We start from the raw sequence: 20593 nt of genomic DNA, 5'->3' as shown, positions 1-20593 counted from the left end.
AAGTCAAATCGGGAGATCAGTTTATATGGGAGTTATATCTAAATCTAAACCGATATGGCCAATTTGCAGTCCCCAACGCCCTACATTAAAATAAGTATCTATACGAAATGTCAAGTGGCTAGCTTTGCGCTTTCGACCGCTATCGTGATTTCGAAAGACGGACGGTCGGACGGGCGGACGGGCGGATGGACGGATGGACGGATGGACGGACTGACTTGGCTAGATCGACTCAGATCATCGAGATGATCAAGAATATATATACTTTATGGGGTCTATATATACTTTCGAGGTGTTACAAACGGAATGACTAGATTAGTATACCCCCATCCTAGGGTCGTGGGTATAAAAATGAATGAAATCTTTATTTGAATTCATAGTAGGGTCCATATAATTTAATTTTTGAAGATTATTTCATGCAAATGTTGACCGTGATTGCGCCTCAAATAGTTCATCCGCTTAATCCAATTTTGGCATACTCTCCAACATTTCGGGCGGTATCTCGCTAACAAATGCTTCAAAGGCGTCTTCCAATGCGTCAATTGAAGCGGGCTTGTCTGTATAGACATCAGCTTTAACATAGCCCCACAAAAAATAGTCTAAAGGTATAAAACGCACGATCTTGGAAGCCAATTGACCGGTTCCGAACGTGAAAAAAAACTTTTATCAAACTCGCTTCTCAAGAAGTCTATGTTATTATGTGTGCTGTGTGTCATGCAAGTCAAACTCTTGCATTTTAGGCAAAACAATTTGGATATGATCTCACGATAGCGCTCACCATTCACAATTATGTTACGATTCGCATTATCTTTGAAGAAGTACGGTCCAATGATGCCACCAGCCCATAAACCGCAGAAAATTGTGACTTATTCTGGATGCATTGGTTGCTCGTGCAATGCTTTTGTCTGATCTTCAATCCAAAATCGAAAATTCTGCTTATTTACGTACCTATTGAACTTCATCAATGGAATGGAAGAAGCGCGCGATGAACTTTTTAACAGACAAAAAAATTTGGATATCATCTCACGATTGCGCTCACCATTCACAGTTATGTTACAATTCGCATCATCTTTGAAGAAGTATGGTCCAATGATGCCACCAGCCCATAAGCCACAGCAAACTGTGACTTTTTCTGGGTGCATTGGTAGCTCTTGCAATGCTTCTGGCTGATCTTCACTCCGAAATCGAAATTCTGCTTATTTACGTACCTATTGAACTTCGTCGATGGAATGGAAGAAGCGCATGAGGAACTTTCTTAACAGCACCAATTTTGATAAAAAAAAAAATGCAATCATTTTCAAGCGTTGTTCGTTTGTAAGACGATTTGTGGTAAAATTATAGACTAAACTGAAGATGTTTGACAGTGAAACAAAACACGAAACGTGCGTGAGATGTTTAAACTAGTGTTGCCAAAAAGATAATAGCTACAATATCACCCTTTACTAATAGTCATGATTTCAGCCTCCCATGGTGTCTTAGGAAGTTTGTGGATTCGAGATGTGTGGGAATTGTTTAGATGAAATATCTTTTATTTCCACTAATCTTCCAAACTTTCAATAGAAAGCAGAGGTACATGCAACTGAATGGTCTCAAACGATTTCATATTACTTTGAATTGATTCGCAAAGTCTGCATCGGTACGATATAGAGAAGTCTCAGGCATCGCTTAGAGGAAGTGTGCACTCAATTTGCAATCATTCTTCTTGGGTGCTTTTCACAACTACTCAACTAAACGATGTTTCAGTAGCAGAAAACATGATACAGGTCGTGACCTTCACTATAGCTGTTTACTGTAGCGTCTTTTGAGTTATATGTGGCTTTTCTCCCGGGATTTAAATCAGGGCTGGAACACAATCACGTATTTGTTATCTCAAATGTGACAAATTACTTTTTGTCCTGAAAAACTTTCGAATTCTTATAAAATTACTATCTTCAATATTTAAAATATTAATCTCTGATTTATTTTTACTTCCCCATTTATAGGTGGCCGATACACCACAGGAAGTACCATTCCTTAGTATACTGCAACATTTGTTGCGCATTGACCCCAAAGAACACGTAAGTGATGTTGTCTGGGACACAACCGAGAAGTTAGTACACCGTGCAACGCTGTTGGAAAATCATGAAGACTCAGTGCGTTTACTGCGCACCACTACAGCACAGAAATTTACATGCCCCAATTGTCGCAATGAAGCCACTAGTCCCACGCGCAAAGCAAATGCTACCATAGCTCCCCCTCCGCCACCACCACCGGCTCCTGTACCGCCACCGCCACCATTTAGTGGCGGTGGTACGTATGGCGGCAGTGCAGCAGGAGTACCGACAGTGATAGCAGCACCACCGCCACCTCCTCCGCCCATGACTATGTGTAACGGCCCACCAGCGCCGCCGCCTATACCTGGAGCCCCACCTGCTCCACCGCCTGGTGGTAATTTACTCTCTGCCAAGAACACCATGCCTGCCCGCTCTCTAACGCCCGAACCTCGGCTAAATGATGTGCTGCTGCCGCAACAAGATACTCCGGCGCCCAAAGCCAAAATGAAAACTCTAAATTGGGGCAAAATACCGCCGCACAAGGTGATTGGCAAACAGAATCTTTGGACCATAGTGGCGCATAATCATCAAGACACTACGATGGAGGATATCGATTGGAACGAGATGGAGGGTCTTTTCTGCCTACAATCCACCAGTGCTCAGGGTTCACCCAAATTGGGTAGGGCCGATGGACCAAATGCCTCGGGCAATAGTGGTTACGATACGCTGGATAGAAAATCAAAGAAGGAAAGTACCGAAATCAATTTGCTCGATGGCAAGCGGACACTCAATGTGAATATATTCCTCAAACAGTTTAAGGGGTAAGTGAAACCAGAGAAAAGCTACCAACGAAGATGTATGACGATTTTATGGCATTTATGATTTCAGCTATAGCTCCAACGAAGACATTGTTCAGCTCATACATGATGGCAGCCACGATGTTATTGGAGCCGAAAAGCTTAGGGGTCTCTTAAAGATACTGCCCGAAGTTGATGAAATGGATTTGCTGAAAACTTTCAATGGGGACCGCCAGCGTTTGGGTAGAGCTGAAAAGTTTTTGCTGCTACTTATGGAGGTTCCAAGGTAGAAGTAGATGAAAAATTCCCTGGTGATGGAGCTAAATATTTTTTTTTTAACAGCTACAAGTTGCGGATTGAAAGCATGCTATTGAAGGAGGAATTCGCTGCAAATGTTACATATCTGGATCCATGCATAAATACAATGATTGAGGCCGCAGAGGGTAAGTTTTTGGAATTAAACACGGAGCATAAGGCAACACCATTGTAGGAAGTAAAGTGAAGAGTTATTAACTTATTTCTTAGATTAGGTTGGAATTGGTTAAAGTGGCAGTCTGCCATCAGACTCTCATTAACGATTTCGTCCATTGTGATACCGCAGGAACAGGAAGATGCCTTCTAGTTACTACCGTTGAATCATCCAGATCTCTCTAAAAAGCCCAACAACTTGCGAATGTTTGGCGGATGTGAATCATACAAGTTCTCAAAGAAGTGAGAACCTAAAGTGGAACTCCTTCTGACTGCCAGTGCGGGACACACACACAGCAGATGGTCTTCAGCCTCCTCTTCCTCCACTTCCTCACAGCTTCGACAAAAGTCGTTACTGGCAACCTTCAGTATGTCAGCATGTTTTCCGATCAGACAGTGAAACGTCTGTTCTAGCCAGTGACAACAAAGCGGTTTCAAGTCTGGATTAGGCCACATTATTATGGAATACTTACAGCCGCTCCTCTGTGACCATCTATCATTCATTGCCCTTCGGGCCTGATACTGAAGACCTAGCTTTCATGTGGCTAGAGGCATACCCACAGACTTCAGTTCCCCTAAAATGTCTAAGGTAGGGCCTAGTCTCGCAAGCTTGTCCGCTTTACAATTCCCTGGGATATATCTGTGGGCAGGCACCCAGAACAAATGAATGTTGAACTGTATAGCCATCTCTGCGAGAGATCTGCGACAGTCGAACACGGTTTTTGAATTTTGCAATACGTTCTCCAAGGATTTAATGGTTACCTGGCTGTCAGAGAAGATATTTACGCCAGTTGTCGCATATCCTTGCGCTTAGATCCTCTGATACAAAGGCAACATCTAGTACCTCCCGGCTGTTCCTTGTAATAAAGGTCGGTTTATTCCTTTTATTACAAATCGCCAGATTGCAACTCATAATATATTCGATAAGCAGCTCACCCCTTTCGTTTATACCCGAACTTCCCCATATCTGGTTGTTGTTGTTGTTGTTGTAGCAGTTTATTGTGTTCTATCTTTCGTCTGCTTTATTCTGTTGAGCGTAAAGCCCCAGGAACTCTGCGACTAAGATGGGGTGCGTCCACAGAGATCTGGGTCTGAGTCGAGTGGGTCTGGCCGGGCAGTTAAACGTGTATCGTGCGGTGCCTGGTTACAATCGGGACATACATCTTGTACGTCGGCATCAATCATTGCTCTGTAGGAATTGAGGCGGCTGCATCTGCCGGAACGTAATTGATCCAGAACTACCCTGGCTTGCCGGGGGAGGTCGATTTCTTCAGGTGCAATGGGAGGCGGTCGTTCTCCAAGGACTACATTCACACGGTAGCCATTTACCGCATCTGCTACCGTGTGAATGTTGTTTAGACCTGCTTGATATGCCGCTTGATCTAGAGGTTCTCTCTTGTAGCGCTGACCCTCAGGCTCTAGATCATGTAGATCTACTTTAAGGCTTCTTGAAGGTTTTTGCCTATCCACAAGATGATGATTTGGATGGTCTCAATGATAACAGCCCAAAAGGTATTGCTTAGACAGCATGTAGTTATGTCTACGCACTGGTAGGATCTTTGTCTCCTGATGGAGGTGGTCCACATGAGAACTGAGCAGACAGCCCGTCGCAGTTCGGAGGGCGGCATTCTGATAGATCTGAATATGATTCCACTAAGTGTCATAAAGCTGACTAGACCACACTGGCACTGCATAACTTACCACAGACCGGCTAATTGCTTTGTACGTAGTCAACAAGGTTTCTTTGTTCTTTGTGCTGGCAGCAAGTGACTTGAGAACCTTGTTTTTACTTTTGACTTTATCGCAGATTGCTGTGGTATGTGGAGAGATTGTGAAAGAGCTGTCAAATGTAACGCCAAGTATTTTGGGACACTTGATGGTCGGAATCATTTCTCCATCGACCATCACAGTCAGCTCAGTATTCACCTCACGCGTTTTTGTAATGAACAATGTGGCTGAAGATTTGGTAGCGCATATCTTCAGATTTCTTGCAGCGAAATATAAGGCAATTTCGTTGAGGTAGACGTTCAACCATGCCATGATCGTACAATTTTCCGCATAAGAAACGATCTCTATGCCGTCTGAAGGGGGTGGCATGGAGGAAAGGTAGAGGTTAAACAATGCCGAAGATATCACACCACCTTGGGGAACTCGCTGTTTCACTCTACGGTGCTTCGACTTATTATCCCTAAATTCCACAAAGGACCGGCGACCGCACAGATAATTCGCGAGACACCGTTTCAGGCCGTTTCAACCAGCAACTTATAGCTTGAAGGTGGCATCTCTGAATCGTGTGTCATATATAGGGAAGCCAGCCTGTAATGAGACTTATTTATTTCAAAGCTGATTACTATTCAGTGCTTAGCGACAGAATATTTAGACTACTTTTTTCAAGAATACAGGCTCCTTGTCTCTCATTTCCCGTACCCTTGAGAAGTTTAAATCCTGGATTACTTAGTTCACGAACCATTCCTCCACACACCCATGGCTCTGGAATAAGAACCACGTCAAATCCTCCTACCACCAGGGGAACTTTTAGTGCCGTCGAATCGGCCATACAATGGTGGAAATATATTTGCAGAAACCGGACCATAGTCAAACTTCAGAGTTTCCACCACTTTTGCGTTAGACTCATCATCTAAATTCACCAGAAGTTCATCCTCACAAGATTTGTTCGATCTTGTCATGATGAGTTTCCTTACTCATCCAGGGGCAGTTGAGAAAGTGCGAAGTGGAACCGCTCTTCATCACGACACCGGACACTTGCGATGAGGACGATTCCTCTTATATGCTTCACTAGTCGAAGTACCTTCTGGGTTCTGTCCTTCCCCGTTGGCGCACACCTTGAGCCCAATCCAACCGGATGATCCACACAGGGTTTATCGGGCCCCGTTTTGACGCCTTCCTCTCCTGTTCCGATCATGGCAGGATGACATCCATTCTCCTGCAATCCTCCAGGCTTTAGAGATAGGGTCGACAGTTCCTCAGAAAAGTGTTCAGCAACAACTGCAAAGCCATCTCCTGAGTCTCCAACCCCACCGCTTCTATAGACAATCAACTTGTTGTTTCAACTTGTTTAATCTATAAGGACACAATTTCATCAGACTTGTTGTGGTTAAGTTAGGTTATATTGAAAATAGGGTGCTGATATTAATCCCCCCCCCCCCCCCCCCCCCCATGCCTCTATGGACATACACCTAAGACAATCCCATGGCAGCCGGTTGTACGTACCGGATCAACCCGATGGAGTTCTCCATCGGCAATGGCTGCCGCCTCAGTGTACAACACACTGCTACAACAACAACCTAAGCCAGTAATCGGCTTGTTGTGCGCTACGGTTACTGGCTTAGCTGTAAGAGTTGTTGAGGTCAGCGAGACAGCTGGAGTTTAGCACGAATACTGCATGTCTTCGGTCGCCATCAGCTAGTCTACCAATCTTCCAATCTATGGTTGAAAGATTGGGATTATAGTCCCTTAGATGTTGTTGCTGTAGCCAAATTTGCATGTGGAGATGGCGTTTCCCGTCAAGCTCTTATAGGCGAGCAAGCTCGTTCCGGCCTATACGATCTATCGCCGCGGAAACATGATGGCCATTGGTTATTTAAAAGCGCCAGCATCATAGGCACTCAGTATTTACGCAAGGGCCGGTACCGGCCTCTCACTGAGACTCTCCGCCCGATACCGCTGATTGTCCGCGATTGCTGTTGCAGCTACTCTGTATGGAACATTCCACTATCCGCAACCTGTGAACGCGACCGGTAGCTCACAGCTAAGCTTTTCGTGATAGCGATGAGCACCGCACAGAGCGGTGCAGATTATCTCCATGAGAAGACCCAGATCATTTCTGTACGAAGCGACATTTAAATTTTGTCTCTGCAAGATCTAGTGGGCACAGTGATGCAGCATTGATGAGGATACGGTAGCAGAAGCCGTAAATAGCTACCACGGTTGTGAAAATTATCCGCCGCCTATAGCTCAAGAAGGTCCTTATCCTTGACTAACATTTCTTTTAATGCAAATGCAAATTTGCCCATTGACATTCCATTAAGGAACAGGAACAAACTTATCAATGAGTGCTCTTCGATTCAAGTTTCCGCTCAATGATATGAGGCTTCTTTTTTATAACCGAGTCCGAACAGTGTGCCGCAGTGCGACACCTCTTGGGGGAAAAATATTTTTATATGGCTGCCATGCCATTCCATTTTTATACCCTACACCACCACTGTGGTACAGGGTATTATATTGGGTTGCCCAAAAAGTAATTGCGGATTTTTCATATAGTCGACGTTGACAAATTTTTTCACAGCTTGTGGCTCTGTAATTGCATTCTTTCTTCTGTCAATTATCAGCTGTTAATTTTAGCTTGCTTTAGAAAAAGAGTGTAAAAAAAGTATATTTGATTAAAGTTCATTCTAAGTTTTATTAAAAATGCATTTACTTTCTTTTAAAAAATCTGCAATTACTTTTTGGGCAACCCAATAAGTTTGTGCATTTATTTGCAACGCTAAGAATGAGAATATAAGTATACCGATCGACTCAAAATCATTTTCTGATTCGATTAAGCTTTGTCCGTCTGTCCGTCTGTGAGTCCATGTATTCTTGTTATCAAGGTACAGGTCGTATTTGTTGTTCAATCGTCACGAAATTTTGCACGTGTTTCTCGGCTCAACAACGAACGCTTTTGATTTTGGTAAAAATCGGTTCAGATTTAGATATAGCTCCCATATATATGTATCGACCGATTTGCACTAAAATGGCCGTAGTAACTCCAATTTTCAACCGATCTGCACAAAATTTTTCAAACGATCTGTTCGAAAAAAGTCGGTTCAGATTTTGATATAGCTCTCATATACATCTATCTGTTGCCCGAATTTATAATTATAGGGTAGGTGTAGGGAATTATATAGCCGGCTGCGCCCGACTTTTGCCTTTCCTTACTGATTTGCTTCGCAATGTCGCCAGCATTTGGAGGGGATAACAACCACTGAAAATTTTGTCTGTAATTCACGCCAGAATTCTAAACCAGGTATTCAGCGTAATAGGCGGACATAATTATCTCTGCGCTACGGTGGCCTTCCAACATTTCTTTTAATAGAGTTTCAAAATTCTTCTACGACCGAAGTTATTGTAGATTTTGAACCACTGTTTGAAAGTTCTCTCTCTCTCTCTCTCTCTCTCTCTTTCTCTCTATTTTTTAGATTTAATGAATAGCAGAACTCTGCAAGAGGTTCTCTATCTCGTTGTGGTGGCTGGTAATTTTTTAAATTCCGGAGGCTATGCTGGTAATGCTGTAGGTGTCAAGCTATCATCGCTAACAAAACTAACCGACATACGAGCAAATAAGCCCGGTATGAATCTCATACATTTTGTGGCCATACAAGCGGAAAAGCGAGATGCCAGCTTACTGAATTTCACCAACGAATTGAGTAATCTAGAAAATGCGTCCAAGTAAGTAGAGAGAAAAACTAGCCAAGTAAAGAACATTGTTGCTAATTTTAATAAAACTTATATTCCAGAACCAATCTGGAGCAAATTGGCATTGATATCAAAAATCTTGATACACAATTACAAAAAATTAAAAAACAAATCGAAATGCCCAACACCGATGAGGATATAAAAGATCAAATGATGGAATTTCTGCAGAGTGCAGAAAGTGAAATTGCCGTACTGAAGGCAGGCATGGATGCGGTGGATAATATGCGCTTAAAACTGGCCGATTTCTTTTGTGAGGATCCGGCAACATTTAAGCTGGAGGAGTGCTTTAAAATATTGCAAACATTCTGTGATAAATTCAAGCAGGCGGTTAAGGAAAATGAAAGGCGCCAACAGTTGGAGGAGCAGGCCAGTTTAAGGCAGAAACAAAGGGAGGAGCAAATGGCCAGAAGAGCCAAATATGGTGAGTTGCAATGTTCAGAAAAAATCATAGTTCACGCATATATTTTATTATTCTTTGCCTGTTGTTTAGCAACCCTCAATGGTACACCTGGTTCAGATTTCGATAGCCAATTATCCTTGGATTCTCCTTTCGATCCCAGAGCTAGTCCGGCTTTGTCGCGCAAGCGTTATGGTTCCTTTAACAATGGCACCATGGATGTTAATAACTCATTTATACGTTCTGAGGCTACAAATGGCCATTGTGATGGCCTCTCGCCCGATATAACCCCCAATGGTAGTATGCGCAGGCGTCGAAGTCGTGTTCTAGCCGAAGAAGATGATCTTATGGAATTCCTTAGAACCTCCGGCCATGAGCGCAATAGTCGTGATCGTAAGGCCGCCTATGGAAGTTTGGGTAAGTTTTGTTCGCCAGGACTTTGAATGTAATAAATTTGTGTTGTTTTATGCCTTTAAAGATCGCTCTTGGGCTCGGCGTGCCCGCTCAGGAAGTTCTAGTCGCAAACGTCCAGATCTGTTAAACATTGATTTTGGAGCAGATAGAGAAAGGGCTGCTTCACCTTTGCCCATTAATGTAAACGAAAAAGCATCTCCCTTATCGCCTAATAGCGGTGAAATTGGCCAACAAGCAAGCGAAGAAAACAAACCAAGGTAAGTGGATCTTAAGAAGACTTAATACCGTAGTTTTGACTTAGCTGCCTAAGCAGGTTTTGCGGTAAAATATCTTTTCCATATATCTGCTTAAAATGAAAAAAATTGCGCAAAGGGTTTTTAAGCACGTCACAACGAATATCTGCTCGCCACTTTTATTCTGCATTCTTTTTGAGACAACCTTTATTTCGAAGATGAAGGTTTCGAGATGAAGGTTGTTGTTGAGCAGTGTGTTGTACACTGAGGCGGCAGCCCTTGCCGATGAATGATTCCATCGTGTCAATCCGGTACATACAACCAGCTGCCATGGGATTAAAAGTTGTTGTTTTAGGCACATTTGCTTGAGGAGGTGGCGATCCTCGACCGATCGCCGCGGGATCATGATGGCCATTGGTTATTTAAAGGCGCCGAAACCTCGCCTTGTCGTATGGGCACTCAGTATTTAAGCAAGAGCGGGTGCCACCCAGTCTCTCCTTGCGACTCTCCACTCGATACCGCTGATTGTCCGCGACTGCAGTTGCAACTACTCCGTATGGATCATTCCACTATCTTCAACCTGTGGATAGCCCCGGACCCTGGTTCTGTTCAGTTTGTCAGAACTGTCTCCATCATCGGTCGGTGTCAGTGAGGTGGGACCGGCGCACGGAGCATCCCAGCCCCAATATTGCCAGGGAGATGTATCTTTTTACAATTAAATTGCAATGGTCTGAGAGGCAAGATCGACGAGATAGTAGATTTTATGAATTGGAAGAACATGGTTGCAGTGATCCAGGAGACAAATCTTACCAACACTTGCAGCTTGCACAGTTGTCACGGATACAATGTTATACGTAAGGATCGCTTAAGGAAAGGAGGTGGGGGATTGGCCTTCGTGATACACCATTCCGTGCAGTATAGACCCATCTCGCCTGGGCCTGGCGTTAGTGACCCCAACATGGATGGGGTGCAGGGGATAGCAGTTAACGTAGAGCTATACAGCGTGTACATACCGCAGGTTGCTGAAGAATCTGAATCAACCTAGAGTCGGGTACCTTACGACTGTCCTCAACCTGTCTTTCAACACTCTTATAGTACCCAATATCTGCAATATGGGCAGAGTCATCCCGTTACTGAAGCCTGGAAAGAGTCCGAGTAAGGGGGAGTCGTACAGACCAATCTCCCTACTCTCACCAGTAGCCAAGATGCTTGAGGGACTACACCTCCCGAGTCTAGTTGGATAATTTCCATTCGCCAAGCATCAGCATGGATTTCGAAGAGACATGCATAGCACAATTACTCTGCATGCCACCAGCGCACACATTTGCCGTGGCTTCAATCAGCCCAGTCCATGTGATAGGACGGTCCTCGTGGCACTGGACCTTTCGAAGGCATTCGACAGCCATGCCAAACTCTTTGAGGACATCACCAATATGTCCAGGCCTAAAACGCTGGGTCGCGAATTATCTGTGTGGTCGCCAGTCATTTGTGCAATTTAGGGATAAGAAATCAAAACACGGTAGAGTGAAACAGGAAGTCCCCCAAGGCGGGGTAATATCTCCGGCACTGTTTAACCTCTACATATCCTCCATTCCACCCTCTCCAGATGGGATAGAGATCGTATCATATGCAGACAATTGTACGATCATGGGACCACCCATTGATGACATCTGCGATAGGCTAAACATCTACCTCAACAAATTTGTTTCTTATTTCGCTGCTAGAAATTTGAAGATATCTGCCACCAAATCTTCAGACACATTGTTCACTAGACACACGCATGAGGTGCGTAGGGAGCTGAAAGTGATAATCGACGGAGTGACGACAAGTGTCCGAGCATCAAGTGTCCCAAAATACTTGGTGTCACATTTGACAGCTCTTACAAAGTCTCCCCATATGCCATAGCCATTATGACCATTATGTTCCCACTGCGATCGGTCCTTTGGACCGGAACGAGCTTACTCACCTATAGAAGCTAGACGAGGATCGCCACTTCCGCACATAGACATGTGGCTACAACAACAACAACCTATGGTAGTTAACGACTTGTTGTGCACTCTTATTACTAAAAGTAACATCGAAAAATTCCAGACTTCTACGCTGCTCCCAAAATCCCTAATTGTTCACCATTCCACGCCCCTTAGTGCGTTAAAGTCTGATATTGTGTCCACACCTAAGTACAGGAGTCTGTTGCCCATGAAAGTGGGGCATTGACAAAGACAAAGTTAAGGCGGCAACGACTCATCATCTTCGCCACGGCACGGGATAACTATGAGTTTAACAAAGGCTGGAACTTTGAGCTCCGAACTGTTTGGTGTTCATTGTCATTACAAGAAGCTTAGCTGCGAGCGTCCACAGGTTGCGGGTAGTGAAATACTCTATACGGAGTAGCTGCTGTTGCAATCGCGGACAATCGGCGACATTGAGCGGAGAGTCTCATTAAGAGGCCGGGTGGCACCGGCTCTTGCATAAATTCTGAGTGCCTATGATGCTCCATATGACAATGCGAATCGACCACACTGTTCCCACGGCGGTGGGTTCTTTGGACCGAAACGAGCTTGTTCACCTTCAGGAGCTAGATGAGAATTGCCACCATGCCGCCATGCCATATAGGCATGTGGCTACAACAACAACCACATTTTTTCCATATGGTCTTACTTGCCGCACCTGTGCTACATAAGTGCGATTGAAGTCTTATGTGTCCTGTTATGATACCGTAAGCAATATCGATCATCTTCCTACTTCTTTTCAGTAGTAGCCTCGTCTTCTTACCATCCGTATCTCCCCATAGAAATTTCGTCATTCTACCGATAGTTTCACTGTCCCACAGTACCGACCCAAAAGGCTTCAGTTTATCCAACCCTTACTCCTCTATGGCTCGGAACCCAAACTATGCGGGTAGAGCCTTCTTTAGAGAAGATGTTAATCTCCTTGTTATATTCCAAGACTGTTCGCGACTTTATCACAAAGATGTTCTCACTCAACGTCCTCGCTTTAACACCGTACCACTCACACATTCCGTGATCGGAATGGAGGACCGTATTATGGTAAGGCAGTTGGAAACAGACCTCTGTCCCTGTGTCATCAATGTAGACCTTAGACTCACACGGTCCTCTAGCTTTGTTCATCAATGTTAAATCTAGTACTGCGCCGCTGACAACGGTACCTCGCACTCAACCTCAAGTGTCGTTTCAGATATCCGATATGAAACCTCTTCCATCCAGGTTTCCCAGCATCGCCTCTAGTATGCCGTGTTGGTATGATCTGTTTATGTCCTCTATATATTCCCCCACCGCCTTATGTCTCAAAGTGGCTGCTTCATATTTAATCTATGGGTCGGATATCCAAAATAGTCTCCAGTGTCCTAATGGACGTGGACCTCATCACCCCGCCTTTGCTAAGACGATATGTTCTCTGGACCTGTTGTGTTATTCTCATGTTGTTGTTGTTGTACCCACATTTGCATGTGGAGTTTCGAGGATCGCCTCATCAAACTCTTAAAGGTAAGCAAGCTCGTTCCGGTCTATATGACCGATCGCCGCGGGAACATGATGGTCATTGCTTATTTAAAGGCGTCAAAATCTCGCCTTTTCGCATTGAGCTTCATTGAGCACTCAGTATTTAAGCAAGAGCCGGTGCCACCCGGCCTCTCACTGAGACTCTCTACTCGATACCGCTGATTGTCCGCGACTGCCGTAGCAGCTATTCCGTATGGAGCATTCCACTCTCCTCAACCTGTGGACGCACCCGGTAGCTCGCAGCCAAGCTTCTTGTGATAACGAAGAACACCACACAGATTGAAGCTCAAAGTTTCAGCCTGTGTGATGCTCATAGTCATCCCGTGCTGGGTTATGTAACTCTGTTTTTCCATTGCACTCCAGCAAACAACTGAGACGTTATTGCAACACAAATTTGCACATGAATATTCCACATATTGATGAATGTTGTCCGATTCAAGTTTAAGCTCAGTGGTAAGGGACCTTCTTTCTATAGCCAAGTACAAAGAGCGTGACGCAGTGACACCTTCTTGGAGAAAACGCTGAATAAGTATTGGTCTAATCACGCCCATTTCGAGCCTAAGGCCTGTCTACAAAGTGCCCAACATTTGGGAGCCTTCTCATAGTGTCCAACATCTGTGACACTTCCAGTGTCCAGCATCTGTGACACTTCCAGTGTCCAACATCTGTGGCACTTCCAGTGTCCAGCATCTGTGACACTTCCAGTGTGACACACTACTCCTGCTTCTACCCTCTGATCCTTAACCATCCTCTTCAACGCAATGTACTGCATATATATTCCACCCTTTGAGAGTACATGCAAATCCTAGGCACGCTGTGTATTTAGGGCCAGATGGACCTACAGGAAGTCTGACTCCTTCTGTAGTAAAGTGTTTTGGGTTTCTTACAATAGTTTTTCCTTTATATCATTGTGGCCATGGAGGATTATAGTCCCAATCCTAACCTCTTTTTCAACCTTACCTAAGCCACATTTTTGTAATTTAATATTTCAGAATATCTCGTGAATGGCGTCAAAAAATCGAAAATTGGTTGCAATCGAACGAAAACGATGAAAAACAAGACGAGGAATACAAACGTAAGCGACGTTTGGTTAACATCAATAGGCGATCGCTTGAAAACGATACAGGTAAATTAACCACCACCACTCAGAACTATATAGTCCACACTGTGAAATTCTTTTCCCTCTGCCCCTATAGAAAGCGAACGAAAACTGGATACATTGCCCGAAGAGAAATTTGTACCAACTACACCGAATTCTTGTACTAAAACATCTAACACAACTTTAACGAATTGCACCACTAACAACAGCACTCGAGAGGGCTACAAACGGGTATATCCCGATTGGATGCCCTCAAAGACTCTGGAAACCGATGTTGTTGGCACCATAGAAGCCATAGCAAGTAAGTTGTCTTATAAAAAGAAAAATAGCCCTTTATAGTTAGACCTGGTCTATTAAATCTTCTACACCACTTTAGATGTGAACAATGCCCGTGAAAATGCCAAAAGGCACATGGAGAAGCCCAGCATATCAGAATCGGATATCAAACACTCCGGTAGTCATTCACATTCCCTTAATCACACAAACAGCGAAGAGGTGGTCTACAGAAGACAACGCTCAGTGGAAAATAACGCCTCTCAATTGGATCCCATAGCAGAAGAGGATCGTCGCAAATCGCTGATAGCCCAACAGTTGGTGGAACGTGATGCCAATGAACGTCTGCAGATTTATATACGGGCGCCCTCCACCCCAGATCGGGAGGCTCAGCGACGCAGTTCCCTCGAGACAACAAATAAGCCCGCAACAGTATCACAAACTTCGAGTCGATATGAGACAGCTAGTAGTACCAAAGTTAACGCCGATAGCCATAAATCCAAATCTCCAACTCCTCCAAATAGATTCAATTACGATAGCATTGCAAGAGTCCATAATACCTCAGGCGACATGCAGACCTCGAAGCACAAGGAAATCGATGCTGATAATATTGAAACCCCTCCAGTGACCAGAAGAATTATATCTAGTCCTACTTCCACCTTGGTGACGGTCAATCGACCCGATACCTTAACTCAGGGTGAAGCCAAAACAAATGAACAGCCTAACCCGGCGAACGAAGTGGAATCCTCAGAGACACCTGGCCACTTTGATCGTTATTCACTGGCCCGGCGCACGAGACGCTACAAGCGTCCCACCGACTATAGCAGTGGAAACGAAGAACATACTTCAGCCAAAGATTCTAGCGAAGAAAACTCTCTACACCAAATAAACAAATCCGAAGAAACACAAAAATCTACCACACAAGCCGAAGGTAAAACAGCTCCTCCTGCGCCCACAGCTGTGGAGTTGAGCCAGTCCATAGAAAAGCCTAAAAGAGGTGTTTCGGCCAGAACCATAACCAAATTGGAAAAAGTGGGGCGCCACATAAGTTCCATCAATCAGGAAGATGTCCAGGAAGCCTTGCGCAATTTAAAATCGCCCACAGATGTGCCGGAACGCCTTTGGAGTCCGCCACGAGAAATACTCAACCAACGCAGTAATTTGGCCACCACCACCGCCAATGGTTCCACCATCATAAAGGTTTCCAATCATGAGCTTAACGACGAGGGCTTTGAGGAAACCCAAAGCCTAGTCTCAGATACACCTTCCCACGGCAAGGAGAGCATAAACTCCTCCTGCACGGAGGCCAATGAAATCAACAATAAATTGTCACAAAAACCCATGTCACAAAAATCAACACCCATACAGAAAATTTCCAGTCGCCTAGCGGACAGGTTACAAATTTCGCGTTTACGCTCATCAACCAAGTCACAACCCAGCACCAATGCGTCGACGACAGCTGCACCTCGTAGAACAGCAAGCGCTTCGGGGGATAGATCGCGAGCGGCACGCTTGACCAATACACCTTTGGTTCATGGACCGGCAAGTTCAACAGCTGCTGCCCATATGAGCAACTTTACCACAAACGCCATTAGAAGGGCCACATCTTTGCGTAAAACATTACCGGCCACGGAAGCAACTGCAAACAGCCATAAACGTGATGTAGAGCGTAGTAGTTCCCGCAATAGTTTACGATCATCACGTTCTTCCATAAACAGTGCCACTTCCACGAATACAGTGAAACGTATGCCCTACAAGACAACACCACTGCAAACAGTGTCGGTGGACTCATCACCCAGTAAAAGGCCTCTGGGTACACAAAATATTAAGACCTCTGTCAATCGTTTAGGAGGCGGAGGTGTAGGTGGAGGCGCTGGAGTTCCCGCCAGTCGTTCCAGTTCAAGTGGCTCCAGTGTTAGTGCCAATGTTGTTGTGGTTCGCAACAGATTAACCTCAGCCTCCCCGGGTGGCAATACTCAACGTCATGTTAGCCACACAAACTTGGCCAACAGCACAAGTTTCAAGGAAAACCAAACAAATATCGGTTCCTCAAGACCACAATCGGCTCGCTCTACGATTTTGGTTAAAGCAACGATAACCAATCCCCAGTCATCTCAAAGACCCTCAGCATCATCACGCAGTAATTCCAACGTAAGAACAGTTAGCAGTTTTATGCGGCCTACTGCCTCTAGTGCAACTAAACGCTCCAAATGAGGGAGAACACCTCGGTGGGAGACTGTAAGAAAGCAGATCTATAACATTCCATAAGAGCTTGAGGAAACCAGATGTTAACAATAATTTTGATTAATTTTTTTTTTCTTAAGGAAACAGGGTACAAATTCTGGGTTTCCTTTACAGTACGTTGTCCAGCTAGAATATTTCGATTTGAGTAAGACTTGGGGTCGAATTACCAAGTTACGTGATCGAGTGCGCTTTCGTATCGAATGAAATTTCGACTCGACGATTTTACTCGTTCACCTATGCGATAATTCAGCCCCTGAAAGTTTTGGGAAATCCATTTAAATTAGCAGATTTTTGTAGTAGATTTTTGTCTAAATCCAAATAATTCCACCACTAGGCTTCTAAGAACTTAAATGAAGGTAATGTGGACCAAAATCTTCGATATGTTACCTTACTATTATTCTGAGAGTTTTTGAGTACCCTCTTTACAGAATTTTTGAATACCGATGCTTGCAAGCTTTCAAATTTTAAAACTGTAAACCTCGCATTCGAAAGAACCGTTATAATTTTTATACCCACCACCATAGGATGGGGGGTTTACTAATCTAGTTATTCCGTTTGTAACACCTCGAAATATTGATCTGCAACCCTTAATTTTCATATATGTCCGTCCGTCTGTCCGTCCATTCTTGTGTCCGTCCGTCTGTAGAAATCACGATAGCGGTCCCGGCACGGAATAGATGTGAGCACCACACAGGCTGAATTTGTATGGTGTTCATTGCTGTCACGAGAATCTTAGCGGCGAGCTACCGGGCCCATCCACAGGTTGCGGATAGTGGAATGCTCCATACGGAGAAGCTACAACTGCAGTCGCGGACAATCAGCGGTATCGAGCGGAGAGTCTCAGTGAGAGGCCAGACGGACCCGGCTCTTGCACAAATTCAGAGTGCCTATGATGCTCGATACGATAAGGCGGGTTATTGGCGCATTTAAATAACCAATGACCACTCTCTTCCCGCGGCGATAGGTCCTTCGGACCGTAACAAGCCTGTAGGAGAGTTACAGGAGCTCGACGAGGATCGCCACCACACATGAAATTTGGCTACAACAACAATGATAGCGGTCGATCGCATGGAGCTGTCTGCACGAAATTTTGCACAGGTACTTTTTATTGATATTAGGTTAGGTTAAATGGGTCGCCCACCAAATGTCAGTTCACTCGAAGGCCAGTTGATGTAGGTCGTTGGGGATGACAAATAGGCCAGATTTGGATATAGCTCCCATACAAAGTGGTCCTTCGACTTGATTTCTTGAGCTCCTGAAGCTGCAATTATTAACCGATTGGGCTGAAATTTTGCCCATAGTGTTCCGTTACGACTTTCAACAACCGTACCAAGTATGGTTTGAATCGCTCCATTACCTGATGTAGCTCCCATATAAACCAATCTCCCGATTTGACATCTTGAGTCCCCAAAAGCCGCTGCTGTTATCCGATTGAGCTGGCATTCTGCACGTTATGACTTCCAACAATCGTGACAAGTATGGTCCAAATCGATCCATTACCTGATGTAGCTCCCATATAAACCAATCTCCTGATTTGACATCTCAAGCCCCTGGAAGCCTCTATTTTTATCCGATGGAAGTCTTAACAGAACACTACACACAAAATTTTAGCCAAATTGGATAAAACTTGCAGCTTGTAAAGGCTCAAGAAGAGAAATCGGGAGATCGGTATATATGCGAGCTCTATCAGGTTATAGACCGTTTTGGACCGTACTTGGCAAAATTTTAGTCAAATCGGACAAAAACTGTGGTTTCTAGGGTCTCCAAAAGTCAAATCGGGAGATCGGTTTAGATGGAGCAATATCTAAATCTGAACCGATATGGCCTATTTGCCATCCCCAAAGACCTACGTCAATAGGAAGTATCTGTGCAAAATTTCAAGCGGCTAGCTTTACGCGTTCGACCGCTGTCGTGTTTTCGATAGACGGACGGACATGGCTAATGGAATGGAATATTTCCAGGTGTTACAAACGGAATTAGTATACCCCCATGCTATGGTGGTGGGTGTAATTTAAGAGTCTAGAGTCAGTGACAAGTTCTGCATGCATTTCTTGTGGAATTTTTGCCGCTAGCGTTTTTTTTCATAGCCACCACCATATGATGGGGGCATACTAATCTAGTCATTCCGATTGTAACACCTCGAAATATTGATCTGCGACCCCATAAAGTCCGTCCGTCTGTCGAAATCGCGATAACGGTCGAAGGCGAAAGGGTAGCAACTTGATACTTCTTATTGATGTAGATCGTTGGAGGTTGGGAATGGGCCATATCGTTTTAGATTTGAATATTGCCCCCATATAACCTGATCCCCCGAGTTGAATTCTTGAGACCCTAGAAGCCTAAAATTTCCTCCGATTTGGCTAAAATTTGGAACAAAGAACGTGCTAAGTATGATCCAAGTCGGTCCATAAACAGATATAGCCCCCGTATAAACCGTTTCCCGGATTAGACTTCTTTAGCCCTTAGAAGCCCTAATTTTCATCTGATTCGGCTGAGATTTGAAACAAAGATCTGTGTTAAGACTTGCAACATACATACCAAGTATGATCCGAATCGTTTGTTAAACAGCTATAGCCCCCGTATAAACCGTTTCCCGGATTAAACTTCTTGAGCCCTTAGGAGCCTTAATTTTCCTCCGATTAGGCTGAAATTTGTAACAAAGAGTTATGACTTGGAACATCCATGCCATTTTGGATCGGATTTGACTTCCGATCTCCGGATTTGACTTCTTCAACCCTTAGAAGCCTCAATTTTCATCCGATTAGGCTGAAATGTGGAACAAAGACTTGTGTTATGACCATGCCAAGTATGACCCGAATCGTTTGTTAAACAGCTATAGCCCCCATATAAACCGATCCCCGGATTTGACTTCTTCAGCTCTTAGAAGCCAAAATTTTCATCTGATTTGGCTGAAATTTGACGCAAATCCCTATCTTATGACTTACAACTTAAGAGCCAATTTTTATCCGAATCGGTCAATATGGTGATGTAGGCCCCCCCTTAGTACCGATATCCCGATATGACTTCTTGAGTCCAAAATAATTCGAATGCTAACTCAGTTATGAAAGGCACATTTTTAATGGAATCCATGGTGGTGGGTGCCCAAGATTCTGCCCGGCCAAACTTAGCACGCCTTTAATTTCAGAATTTGGCAGTTTTGAAGAGATGTGGAATGAAAACCAGTGGTTGTATTCAAAGAAATAGCGAATCGACATCAAAGGTCGGTCACTGGAAGTAGTAACTGCTGCCTTTGAAAGAAACGCAAGAGAGTCAGTGAAAATGGGTCTGGCAGTAAATGGAGATTAGACGAAATGGATGGTTTCAACTCCCAAAACCCCTTGTGCAACCGAGAAGATAAAGAAAATGGAGAAAGTTGGGAACCACAACTTTGAGATAGCCAGCAACTTTATCTACCTCAGCACCGCTGTAATCGAAACGAATGACACCAGTTTTGAGCGAGAGAGAGAGAGAGCGAAGAATAATACTGGCCTAGTAAGCAGTTTAGAAACAAGGCCACCTCTAGACAGACGAAGATTACACTATACAAGCCACTGATACTACCCGTGTTGTTATGTGGTTCTGAGGCATGGGTACTTGTGGAAGCAGATGAGACAGTGCTTGGAGTATTTGGAGAGAAAGATTCTT

The 20593-nt window shown here is 44.3% G+C and overlaps 1 protein-coding gene across 1 annotated transcript in view; it reads left to right on the top strand.

Annotated features, from left to right (window-relative positions):
- Positions 1 to 20391, top strand: part of LOC106092838 (formin-J) — a 331170-nt gene extending 310779 nt beyond the window's left edge. Inside the window, exons 7-16 of the mRNA XM_059370751.1 lie at positions 1980 to 2851; positions 2919 to 3113; positions 3170 to 3270; positions 8494 to 8743; positions 8812 to 9191; positions 9261 to 9584; positions 9646 to 9838; positions 14325 to 14458; positions 14529 to 14732; positions 14808 to 20391. Of these exons, the coding sequence (XP_059226734.1) occupies positions 1980 to 2851; positions 2919 to 3113; positions 3170 to 3270; positions 8494 to 8743; positions 8812 to 9191; positions 9261 to 9584; positions 9646 to 9838; positions 14325 to 14458; positions 14529 to 14732; positions 14808 to 16918 (4764 nt within the window). The 3' untranslated portion in view covers positions 16919 to 20391. The remainder of the gene's footprint in view (positions 1 to 1979; positions 2852 to 2918; positions 3114 to 3169; positions 3271 to 8493; positions 8744 to 8811; positions 9192 to 9260; positions 9585 to 9645; positions 9839 to 14324; positions 14459 to 14528; positions 14733 to 14807) is intronic.
- Positions 20392 to 20593: the final 202 nt, after the last annotated feature.

The sequence above is a fragment of the Stomoxys calcitrans genome, chromosome 1 (assembly GCF_963082655.1).
Source record: "Stomoxys calcitrans chromosome 1, idStoCalc2.1, whole genome shotgun sequence".
NCBI lineage: Eukaryota > Metazoa > Arthropoda > Insecta > Diptera > Muscidae > Stomoxys > Stomoxys calcitrans.
This window is presented reverse-complemented; position numbering and strand designations above follow the sequence as displayed.